Here is a 12643-nt window from a genome sequence, read left to right as displayed (position 1 = left end):
GGCTCATAGATCTATTTCCCCATCCTCATATAAATATATTTGCATATGTACATGTCTTTATCTAGACCTCTACAAATGCCCTTTTCCTCCCAGCTGTTTCTTCTCACTTTGAGTCATGCCCCTTGAACAAACAAAGGTCCTTTGTTCCATCCTCGTCATCAAGGTTGACTAGACTTTGAGGAGGCAGCTCTTCCCTCGTCGTATTTTAAATGTCTTTTTATGTGAGGTGCTCTCTCACAGGCATTATATCAGACAGTGTTAGGCTTTCAGTGGTTAATCCATCATAAATCAACCCCCTGTTCCTTCTTCCTAGTCTGTTCTTACTCTGAATGCCTTTCTGAAACTTGTTCACCATAGATGGCCCTTGTCTTATTTCAGATACTAATGGCATAGCTTCCAGCATCACAGCACCATGCAAGCTATCACAATAGGACAAACTGGCAGGCAAGCTGTAAAGTTACATACTTAATGAGAAAATGTAGATATAAGAAACAAGATTAAGTGGGTTAAAAAGTCTCAACCTGGTTTTCTATTAAAAAATCACTTCTAGGAACAAAAGCAATTTAGACCAATTTGGAAAGCGAAATTAACAGTAGGAGAACAAATAGTTTCCATCTGTATTAGTCTCAGTACTTTGGAGAAACAAATCCACAACAACTCATGTATAAGAGAGTTTTACATAAATATTAAGTGCACATCAAGAAAACATCCCAACCCAGGGCTGCCCAAGCCCACAAGTCCAACATTAACCCATATGTCCAACACCAGTCCACAAAGTCCTCCTCCATCTCACAAAGCAGAAGCAATGATGCCGGCTGCTGGAGGAAAGCCAAGTCAGTGAACTTGTAAGCATCTCAGCGCAGGCAAGGGTCTCCACACGGGTGCTCCAGCACCCAGGGCTGCATCAGGGTAGGTCTATGTGGCTTCTCCTTGGGGATGTCTTGTAGGAAGTCAGCCTTGCAAGCTGAAACACGGGAACGCTAAGGCAGCTGCACCCTGGCCCGACCATCACAAAGCAAGAGACCCGAGAGGCGAGGCTCACTGAGCCACTTATCCCTCCACCCTTCAATTAGCCCCACATGTGTTTACTGGCCAGGTTGGCACAATAAACTAACTACCTCACCATCTCTTTTGCGCCAGGCCCTTTTCTAGATGTGATTGCTGTCCTACATGCTGGTATGGGCTATCAAGCTGATATTGTTAATTATTGCATCAATGTATCTTGGTTTAAATTTTAGTTTCATATGTGGTACAAGCTTATTTACCGCTTCCTTTAAAGCTTTTGATATATTTTTATTAAAAAAAAAAAAACTTCCCTTTCACATATTAAGGCAGTGATAAACACAGTGATTCTCAAATCATTCTCAGTGGTCTATATCTTTTCTTACTGTATAGCCAAGCAGAAAAATACAAGTGTGTGAGAGTTTTTACTCATCACTGTGTTTCTGTGAAACTCAATGAACGGTACTTCACAGACATTGTTTGGGGTTGGGTCCATGGTGGTGCATACAGTTACCACGCATGGCTACTAACCGAGAGGTTAGAGTTTAGAGTCCACCCAAAGGCACCTGGGAAGAAATGCTGTATCATATACTTCCAGAAATATGCCTCTCAAAGCCAGCACACACAGTCATCGTGCTCCTCTGGCACACAGGGGTCACCGTGAGTTGGGAGTAACTAGTGTCAAGTGGTTTTTAGGTTTCATTCTAAGGAGGAAAAAGGCTTCTGGCACATTCATTCCTGTTTTATAGTTTTGTCTAGAAAAAAATGAAAATCTTTCTTTGGCCAATCTGATAGTGCTAACCAATAGTAGAACGTGGCTTATTCATTCAACGGTACATTTTTTAAATCCCCACTATAGACCTCAGCCTAGTTGCTTTTTAAAAATTCCTAAATATATTTGCCATATTAGACCAGATAGATTTCAAACACAGTGGAGCATTTAGGTTAATTAACTCCCTGCTACCAACGGCTTCCGTCGTCAAAAAGGAAAGCAAGCAGGTCTGATGTTATGAGGTGCTGCAAGTCAGTCCGACTCCTCCGTACTATACACTGCGCCGTCCTCCCCGTGGCTGCTGTGTTTGAACCCCTTGCAGCCACTGTGTCAGTCAGTCCAGCTCACTGAGGGCCGTCCTCGTTTTCGCTGACTTTCTACTTTACCAAGAATATGTCCTTTCCCAGAGACCAGTCTCACCTGAGAACCTGTCCAGAATATATGACAAGAGTCTCCCCATCCTCGCTCTTAAAGAACATTATGGCTGTACTTCTTCCAAAACAGATTTTTGTGTGTTCTTCTAACAGTGTCCATTGCCAGCACCATAATTTAAGTCATCCACCCTTTTCCTGTCTATCTTATTCATTGTCCAGCTTTTGAGTGTCTATAGCATTATTAAAAATAACATGGCTTGGGGGCAAGTGCCCCTTAGTCTTCAAAGTGGTATCTTTGCTCCTTAACACTTTAAAGGGGTCTTTTGCAGCAGATTTACCCAATGCAGTACATCATGTGATCTCTTGACTGCTGCTTCCATGAACAGTGATTGTGGATCTAAGTAAAATGAAATCCTTAACAACGTTGATTTTTCTCCATTTATCATGTTTATTGATTCAGGAAACTAAGATCTATGTCATGAAAATGAAAAGAAAAAACTAGTTACCTGTAAATAATATAAGTATCCACAGCTGAGAAGCATAAATTCAAAAATGTGTTCTCTTTCTCATACAGTAAGTATTGGTTGGTTAGGAAGTAGCTTTATCTAGGAATAACTGCATCACCTGGCTTCTCTCTTATTATTCTGTTAAAATGGAAATGTTTGCATTTTGTTAACTCATCTTAGTTATGTCAGTAATAATTAAGCTAACCAGGCAGCGTAATCATAATAAATTTAAGATAATAGATTATCTCAAATAAATGATGAAATTTTCCTTTTACAGATGCAAATACTGGCATTATGATGAAAACCTGCTGACGTCCAGCGTTGTCATTGTCTTCCACAATGAAGGATGGTCCACCCTCATGCGAACAGTTCACAGTGTAATTAAAAGGACTCCAAGGAGATATTTAGCTGAAATTGTATTAATTGATGATTTCAGTAATAAAGGTAATGGCGATAGAGTTGGTATTGTGGTCTGTAAAATAAGTTAGCTATGAGCAATTTCATAAATGTGGTTACCAAAGAGTCTTTGAAGACCTTGGATTTAGCTCCTGGGTAGCAAACACGCGGACATTGCTGGTTGCTAACCAAAAGGATGAAGTTTCGATTGCACCGATAGGTGACTCACAGGAAAGACCTTGATACATCTACTTCTGAAAGATCACAGACATTGAAAATACTGTCGACAAATTCATATAAACATTTGGTTGTCATGAATCAGAATTTTAACTCAATAGAAAGTATTTTTTATTAATAGTTTATGATCAAGTTGGTACTGTACCAAATATATTTGAATTATTTAGTTTGCTCCTAACAACCTTAATGCATGGATTTTTTAAAAATAATTTATTTTTGTTGTTGAGAATATATGCACAAAACATACACCAATTCAATAATTTCCACATGTACAATTCAGTGGCATTGACTGACTATATTATTTGAGTTTTGCAGGCATTCTGACTCACCTTTTCTGAGTTGTTTCTCCCCAACTAAAAAAAATTTAATACTTCATAAGTTAGAAACCTGAACTTCATAAGTTAGAAACCTGAGCTGATCTTTTGAGTTACTGTTGTCAATTTGATCCTATATAGATAGATCTTAAAAGAGCATAATGCTCAAAGTAGACCTCTTACTAGTTAAGCTAAACTATTGCTTGAATTTAAGAAGACTTCAGGGAGTGGCTTAAAGTTTAAGGCTTAAAGATTATTTCAGGGCTTGAGAGGAAGTCAGAATGAATGAGATCCAAAGATGCATGAAATGTTTGACATTTGTCCATAATGGAGGCTCAAGTGGTGTAACCAAAAGAATTGACAGATCTGAGATTAATGCCTACTGGACAACAGGGGCTCCTTAGAAAGGGCTCTCTTGAAGATGTGCTTTTACAAGATTTAGAGGAACTAAATAGCAACCGACAGATGACAAAGATAATGTAAAACTCCTTAAATAAAATTTATTAACATTAAAAAAAAAAGATTCTTTCTGGGCAATCAAAAGTTTGTTGAAGATTTTCAAAAACAACTGCATTGGTATATCATCAGGGGCCTTCCAGAAATTCAGCCATATTCAGAAGAGGACAAGGGATACAATTACTGGCATAAGACAAATCTTGGTCGAAAGCAGAGAAAATGGTTCTTTCTCTTCTATTGGCTTTACACAGGCATTTGGCTTATGGATCATAACAAACTAAGGATACCATCGCAAAGAATGGGAATTCTAGAACACTTCATTGTGCTCATGTGGAACCTGTACATAGGCATTCGTTCAAACACGGGATTACTGCATGATTTAAAATCAGGAAAGGTTTGTGTCAGAGTTGTATCATTTCACCGTATTGTTTGCTAAGCAATAACCCAGACGTTGTACTACATGGAGATTGACGTTGTAAAGGATGTCATTTTATTTGGATCTACAGTCAACACTCGTGGAAGCAGCCATCATGAAATCAAACAACATGTTGCATTAGGGAAATCACTAAGATCTCTTAGTGTTAAAAACAAAGATGTCATTCTTTGAGGGCGAAGGTGTTTTTCAGTCACCTGTGTGCATGTGAAAGCTGGACAAGGAGTAAGAAAGGTCACAAAGGAATCAATGCCGTGTAATTATAGTGTTGGTGATGACTATGGAAAGTACCAGAAGAACACACAAATCTCTCTCGAAAGAAGTACAGCCAGAATATTTCTTAGAGACAAGGATTTGAAGAAGCAAGATATGAGCAAGCAAGACTTTGTCTGACTTTATGCTTTGTCCGTGTTTATCAGGAAGCCCCTGAAGGAGTTGAATTGACAAAGTGGCTGCAAGTCTGGGTGCAAACGTCACAATGATTGTGAGAATGCACAGGACCAGACAGTGTTTAATTCTGTTGTCCCTGGGGTCACTGTGAGTCAGATCCTGTTGGGTGGCACATAACAAATAATTTGGATATCAGCATTCTGTTCCCACACATGTAAAGGAACTTGCCAAAGCCTCAAAGCTAGTCATTAACAGCTAATTTAAGTTCATAAGCGTGTCAGTCTGTGTAGTTTGTCACTATCTTACATTATCTCAATTTGGGGGATATTTTTTAAAACTTCAGGTGCAGAAATAATTATTAAAAGAATGAAAAATACAGTTTGCATATAGATGCACTGCCATCTGAAACTACCCATATTTGTCAAACTACATATACTTGTTTGATAGCCTTTATTTTGCATTTCTAATGATAATGTTAATGGATTTTACTAGAACCATTGGCTATTTTTATTTATAATAGGAAGTATCCATTAACGCTTATATTGTTCTCAACTTAATTGAGGGTATTAAATAAAGGCAAAATATCTCTTTTAAATTATTTCTATTCTTTCTTGGGAGCAACTATTACAGCTTTCAGGGAGTCTTAGTTTGTCTTGGTTCAATTTGGCCAGAAAGGTTGAATAGTGGTTTTCTAGATAAATACAGGGTGTTTTTTGTTTTGTTTTTAGGCTAATTTTAATTTTTTTCTCGAGGTACATGCAGTATTGTAAACTGGTTTTATCTCTAACTTGACATAAATATCAAATGATAGATAATGCTGAAACTCAGACCCATAATCAGCATGCTAAATAAAAATGTAATTATGTTGCTGAAACTCTAATCTGGGTATTCATTTATTCTTCTTTGCTTATCACAAAAGTAAATTGAAACTTTTGAAAGTGACCGAAGAGCCCAGACTACTCAATAAAAACAGGATATTTGCTTTTGGCAAATAAGGTTTGCAGAGAATTTCTGTGTGTAAATTGTGATACCACTGAATACAATAGTAGAAATAAAGACAGATTACAGGTACCATGCAGTACCATTAAAAATAATTGTAGCTTTCACTCAAAACTTAATTTAAAACTCCTGAAGTCTAGATAACTGGTTAAACCTCTTCTATTTTTGCAAGGATGTGACTAGAATCTTGATCTTGTACACATTTATGTTTATAATAATGGCCCATGGCCTCTTCCCTTCATCTTTGTGCAACTATTGTATATACTTGTGTATAAGCCAAGTTTTTCAGCACATCTTTAATGAAGTTTTGGGGGTAAAATTAGGTGCCTCGACTAATATTCGGGTTGGCTTATACTTGAGTATATACGGTAATCACTTTTTAAAACCGAGTATTTTTTATTACACTAGAGAATGTATAGATTTAACATTTTTAGTCACTTCAAGTGCATTTAACTTAGATATCTTATCTTGGTGGTAAGTCTCTATGACAGGATGTTTCCATTAAGAATACTATTCCTGTCTCAAGACAGATATTTGAAAGTATGTTTAATGTTGATACTGTAGTATGTATTTTAGATTTAGAAAAATCTAAATCTTCAAAAATAACTGAGAAAAATCTTTAAGTCTAAATCTTCAAAAATAACTTTGAGAACCCCCATGTCAAGGATGGCATTGATTGTTAAGATGCCACCGGGTCCTCAGGTGGCACAAATAGCTTGCACTTTAACTTAGTTGGTGGTTCAAGCCCACCCCGGGCTTTATCTGCTTCTGTAAATATTCCAGCCAAGAAAAGCCTAGGGAGCAGTTCAGCTTTCTAAGACATGGGGTCAGCATGAGTCAGAATTGCTGTTGTTGGATGGATGTTAGTAGCACACGTGAGGGCTTAGTCAGTACCATCGAGTCGATTCCAATCCGTCAGACGGTGTAGAACGACTGTAGGGTTTCTGCGATGATATCTGCACGGGAGCAGACAGCGTCATCTTTTCAACGGCCCAGCACTTAAGCCACAGAGCATTTAAAAGGGACAATATGTCAAAAGGTGTTTACTATCTTAAAATAACTGTTACACCACCACCACCACCACCAAAAAAAAATACAAAACAGAATTTTAGACTTTACTTTTTGTTCTTTGTTTTGGTTTTGCTTCTGTTTTTATAGACCTCTGATACCCGGCATGTGATAATATAGTTTGAGAACATTCATTTGCAGTCTTATCTTAGAAGTATCTGGCTATCCTTGAGCAGAAAAGAGAAGATCTTTACTTAACTTTACTTAGTTTTCCTAATTTCACAGTGAGTTTGGATTCTGTCATGTGTGTCCTGACTAAGGTTACATTGTGTTAAGTGGTTGGACCTGAGTGAAAATGTGTCCCTCCTGCAACAATGCTACTATGCACATCACAAAGAAGCCCGCTGCTTGAAATAATTCAACTTGCTGCCATTACGTCAACTCTGCTAACAGTGACGCGATAGGACAGGTAGCGCATGCCCTGTGGGTTCCTCGGCAGTAAATCTTTACAGGAGTAGAAAGCTGCATCTTCCTCTCATGCAGCAGCTAGAGCTTTCAAACTTCTGACCTTGTGGTGAGCAGCCCAGCTCATAACCCTCTACAACACCAGGGCTCCTTAAAATAGCACCTGGGTTCCTGGAAATTTCACTGTCGTCTGTAAACGTGGTAGAGCACATTTCTGTATATTTATTCTTCAGTCAGCTGAGGCAGAGCACAGCCACATTCTCTGGCTTTAAAATAGGGAGGATTAGCGCATGCTCACTGTGTAAGTTCCCTGTGGGTCTAAGGGCTCCCTTGCTCGTCTTCCATTCAGTGCCAGGCTGCCAGAGCAGCCTGATCACAGATATTGCAGAGGTTGGAGCAGAGGGAAGGAAAGGACATGGTGGAGCCCAGACTGGCTCTTAACATTTATGCTACCAAGTGACCTCTGCCGTTTCCACCCGCACTTCATTGGCCAGCTCAAATCACAAAGCTCAGCCTTGCATCAGTGGATTAGATGTGGATTAAACAAACCTCAAGAAGTTGTTGTTAGCCATGGTCAAGGTGACTTATGGCAATCCCATGTGTTGTAGAGTAGAGCTACTTTGTAGTGTTGTCTTGATTATCATTTTTATGGAAGTAAATCATTGCCAGGCCTTTTCTTCTGTGGCTTTGGTTGGGGAATCAAACTACTAACCTTCCAGTTAGCAGCCAATCACACGCCATTTGCTTCACCAAGGCACCGTTCTCTAAGAAGAGTCAGGGAATATTTTAACTTTAATATGTCTGTGAGATCTCAAAGAAATAAGAAGTCATTTGATTCTTCACTATATCCCCCTTTGGGACCATTTTAACCAAGATTCTAAGTTTGAAGAACAGATCGCAAACTCATTCCTGGCTGCAAAAAATGAAAAAAAAAAAGTTTTTAATTTAGCTTCCATATTAAAAAATGCACCTAGTAGAATTAGAAATGGGTATTAAAAAATACTAGACTCAGAGACATTAAGACCCTATGCATAGCATTGATACTGAACACCTCATGAATAGAGCAGAATATTATTTGAGATGGTGCCAGAAGATGAGCCCCTCTGGTCAGAAGGCACTCAAAATATGATTCAGGAGGAGCTCCTTCTCCAAGTAGACTCAGCCACAATGATGTGGAGGGAGCAAGGCCTTTGGGACCTTCATTTGCTGATGAGGCATGACTCAAAATAAGAAGAAAGAGCTGTAAACATCTATTAATAATCGGAACTTGGAATGTGTGAAATATAAATCAAGGAAAATTAAAAGTTGTAAAAATGAAATGGAATGCATAAAGACCAACTTTCTATCTAGGTGTTAGGTGGAATTGACTAGTATTGGCCATTTTGAATCAGAAAATCATGTGATTTACTATGTTGAGAATGACAGATTCAAGATTAATGGCATTGCGTTCATTGTCAAAAACAACACAGCCAATCACTAACTGCATACAAGGAAACCCAGTCACTACAACTGTTATTCAAATTTATGTACCAAGCACTAAGGCTAGTGAAGCAGAAACTGAAGAATTCTACTAATGTCTTTAGATTGGAATTGATCTATCAAGATGCATTGATAATTATTGGCATTTGTAATGCAAAAGTTGGAAATGAAGAAGGAATATTGGTTGGAAAGTAGGTTCTTGGTAATAAATGTAAAGCTGGAGAGCATATGATGGAACTGCAAGGCCAACAAATTCTTCATCATCACAAATACCTTTTTTCAACAGCGAAAAAGAAAACTATGCACTTGGACTTCACATACAGAGATATCAAATGAACTATATCTTTGGGAAGAGAAATGAAGAAATCAGTATCAGCTTCTGTGTTCGTTGTGCAGAGGGTCCCTAGAAGGTGGGATCAACTCAATGTCACCAAACAACAAACCCAGGCCTGGGGCTGAGTGACCCACAGAGCATTCCTTGCTCATATGTAAGTTCAGGTCAAGGTTGAAGAAACTTTAAAACAAGTCCACAAGAGCCAAAATACAACCTTGGGTCTATCCCACCTCAATTTTGAGACCATCTCAAAAATGTATTTGACTCATTGGACACTAGTGACAGAAGACGTGGTGCAACAACACACATGAAGAAAGCAAAAGATCGTTGAAAACACAAGAAATGAAAGATGAACATGAATGTCAGAAAAGACTCCAAAACTTGCTCTTAATGTGGAGTGGCTAAGGCAAATGGAAGAAATGATGATGTAAAGGATTTGAATAGAAAGTTTCAAAGGCCAGCTCAAGAAGACAAAGTAAAATAATGAAATGTGCAAAGACCTGGAGTTAGAAAATCAAAAAGGAAGATCACACTAAACATCTTAAGCCAAAAGAACTCATGAAAAAAATTCAAGCCTTGAGTTGCAATATTGAAAGCTTGTATGGACAAAATATTAAACGATACTGGAAGCATAAAAAGAAGATAGAAAGAATACACGGAGTTTCTGAACCCCAAAAACTGGTGACATTAAACCATTTAAGTATGAGCAACAACCAATGTATTGAAGAAGAAGTTCAAGCTGCGCTGAAAGCATTAGCCAGAAACAAGTCTCAAGGAATTGATGGAGCACTGATTGAACTGTTTCAATGAACTCAAGAAGCCATGGAAGCAGACTTATGTATGCCAGGATATTTGGAAGACTGCTGCATGGCCAAACTGTAAGACAACCATATTTGTGCCCGTTCCAAAGAAAGGTGACCCAACAGAATGCTCAAAGTATAGAACAATATCCTTCATATCACATGCACGTAAAATTTTTTCTGAAGGTCATCCAAGGTCATCCAAAATGCAGGTGGCTGCTTGGGGTTCAGGCTGGATTCAGAAGAGGATGTGGAACAGGGCGTATTATTGCTCATGTCAGGTAGATCTTAGCTCAAAGCAAAAATACCAGAAAGATGTTTACTTATGTTTTCTTGACTATGCTAAGGCATTCAACTTTGTGGATCAAAATTATGGATAGCCTTGAGACGAATGGGAATTCCAGAACACTGCCTTGTGCTCCTGTGGAACCTGTACCTGGATCAAGAAGCAGCTGCACGAACAGAACCAGAGAAAGATTACATGGCTTAAAATCAGAAAGGGTGTGCATCAGGGTTGTATCCTCTAATTATTCAATCTGTGTCCTCATCAGATCGTCAGAGAAGCTGGATTATATGAAGAAGAATGTGGAATGATTGGAGGAAGGCTTATCAACAACCTACAGTATGCAGTTGACACAACCTTGCTTGCTGAATGTGAGGACTTAAAAGCCCTTGATGAAGATTAAAGATCGCAGCCTTCAGTAGGGATTACAACTCAATGCAAGGAAGCCTAAAATCCTTAACAACTTGACCAATAAATATAAACATCATGATAAACAGAAAAGATGGAAGTTGTCAAGGATTTCATCTTGCCTGGATCCACAATGGATGCTCATGGAGGCCGCAGTCAATAGATCAAATGCACATTGCCTTGGGTAAACCTTCTGCACAGACCTCTTTAATATGTCGAAAAGCAAGAATGGTGCTTTGAGGACTACAGTGTACCTGACCCAAGCCATGGGTATTTTCAGTCACATCATATACATACAAAAGTTAGACGTTGAATGAGGAAGACAGAAGAAGAATTGATGCATTTGATTTATGGTGCTGGCAGTGAATCTTGGCAGTGCCGTGAACTTGCAAAAGAACACACACATCTGTGTCAAGGAGTACGGGCACAATGCTCCCTAGGGGCAAGGATGATGAGACTAAATCTCACGTGATTTCGACCTGTGGTCAGGAGAGACCGTTCCTGGAAAAGGACATCATGCGTGGTAAAGTAGAGAGGCAGCAAAAAAAGAACGACTCAACAAGACGCCTTGATGGACCCAGTGGCTGCATCCGTGAGCTCACAGGTGGGGCAGCCCCGCTGTGGTTCCTTCTGTCGCCCGTTGGGGCGGCACAGACTCGGGCTCCGAGCAACCCGTAACAATTTGGTACAACTCGGGCTTCATTTGGAAAAAAAGTTAAGATATTTTTTTCTTTAGCTTGAGGGGGGAAATCAGCTAGATTTTCTAAGGGGAAAAAAATATATAATTCCATATGAGAATTTTATTTATAATGCTCATTAAAACGATGTCAGAATAGAAAAAGGGAAAATTTTTCTCCTCAATTCTGAATACCCATGTGTGGGTGTCTTGCTAATAATAAGTTCCCTAAAAGTGAATAAAGTATTAAGTATATAGTGTGATTTGCCCATTAAATCATACTAGCTCGTGTTTAAATTGTGTGCATGTGTGCTTCATGAGCCAACTTTTTAAGGAATTTTAAATTTCTTGTATGTCCTCGAGAAGCATTTTTGAAGAGAGGATCCAGGAGTTAGTCATGATTATGGGGAGCCAATTCCATCGGCCCACAGTGATATAAACAAAGCTGTTCTCTTGCAATAGTAGGCCGATATGGAAACTGGCAAATGTATCAAATTTTTATAGCATGATATTTTTTCTACCAAGTTATGAAAAATAATGTACTTTTAAGTTTGTTGGTATTTAAAAAAGAAAATGCTATCTCTTTCTTAATATCTTGAAGGAAATATTCATCACACCAATATAACAGCTTTTGTCACTAATTGTGGCTAGAGAAAAACGGCCCCGAAATAAAGTTCAGATAAACGATACTCCTTATAGTGACCCTATAGGACATAATAAAACTGCCCCATAGGGTTTCCAAGGTTGCATGACTTTAAAGGAGCAGACTGACACATCTGTCTCCCAAGGAGCCGTTGTGGGGTCAAACTGCTGACCTTACAATCTGCAGCCCAGCACTAAGCCCACTGCGCCACCAGAAACCAAACCCGCTGCTATCCGGAGAACTAACTGCTCTGTGGAGTTTCTGAGATTGTAAATATTTACAGACGCAGACTCCCCCAGATAGCTGGCAGGTGCAAACTGCTGACATTCTGGTTTTGAGCCCAGTGCTTAACCCACTACCCTACTAAACACGAAAAAACAAAGCCACAAGTTGATTCTGACTCACAATGACCAGTATAGAGTTTCCAGGGCTGCAAATATTTACGGGATCAGGTGGCCTCGTTTGTCTCCCATGGAGCAGCTGGTGGTTTTGAACCACTGACCTAGTGGTTAGCAACTCAATGCTTACACTACTACCCACCCAGATCTCCTTAAAACAAACTATTCCCTATGTGAATTCCATTAATATCGCTTAGCATTGTGCGTTGTTGTTAGATGCCATTAGGTTGGTTGTGACCCTTAAGGCCCTGTCTATACACAGTGAATGAA

The 12643-nt window shown here is 39.0% G+C and overlaps 1 protein-coding gene across 2 annotated transcripts in view; it reads left to right on the top strand.

Annotated features, from left to right (window-relative positions):
• The window catches only part of GALNT7 (polypeptide N-acetylgalactosaminyltransferase 7), an 81821-nt gene that overhangs the window by 36910 nt on the left and 32268 nt on the right, over positions 1 to 12643 (top strand). For both annotated transcript variants that reach the window (XM_030884622.2, XM_045286885.1), the window contains exon 2: positions 2932 to 3098. In XM_030884622.2, the coding sequence (XP_030740482.1) occupies positions 2932 to 3098 (167 nt within the window). The remainder of the gene's footprint in view (positions 1 to 2931; positions 3099 to 12643) is intronic.

This window comes from Echinops telfairi, unplaced genomic scaffold, assembly GCF_000313985.2.
Source record: "Echinops telfairi isolate 266 unplaced genomic scaffold, ASM31398v2 ScPeMD7_9;HRSCAF=40, whole genome shotgun sequence".
In the NCBI taxonomy this organism is placed as follows: Eukaryota; Metazoa; Chordata; class Mammalia; order Afrosoricida; family Tenrecidae; genus Echinops; species Echinops telfairi.
This window is presented reverse-complemented; position numbering and strand designations above follow the sequence as displayed.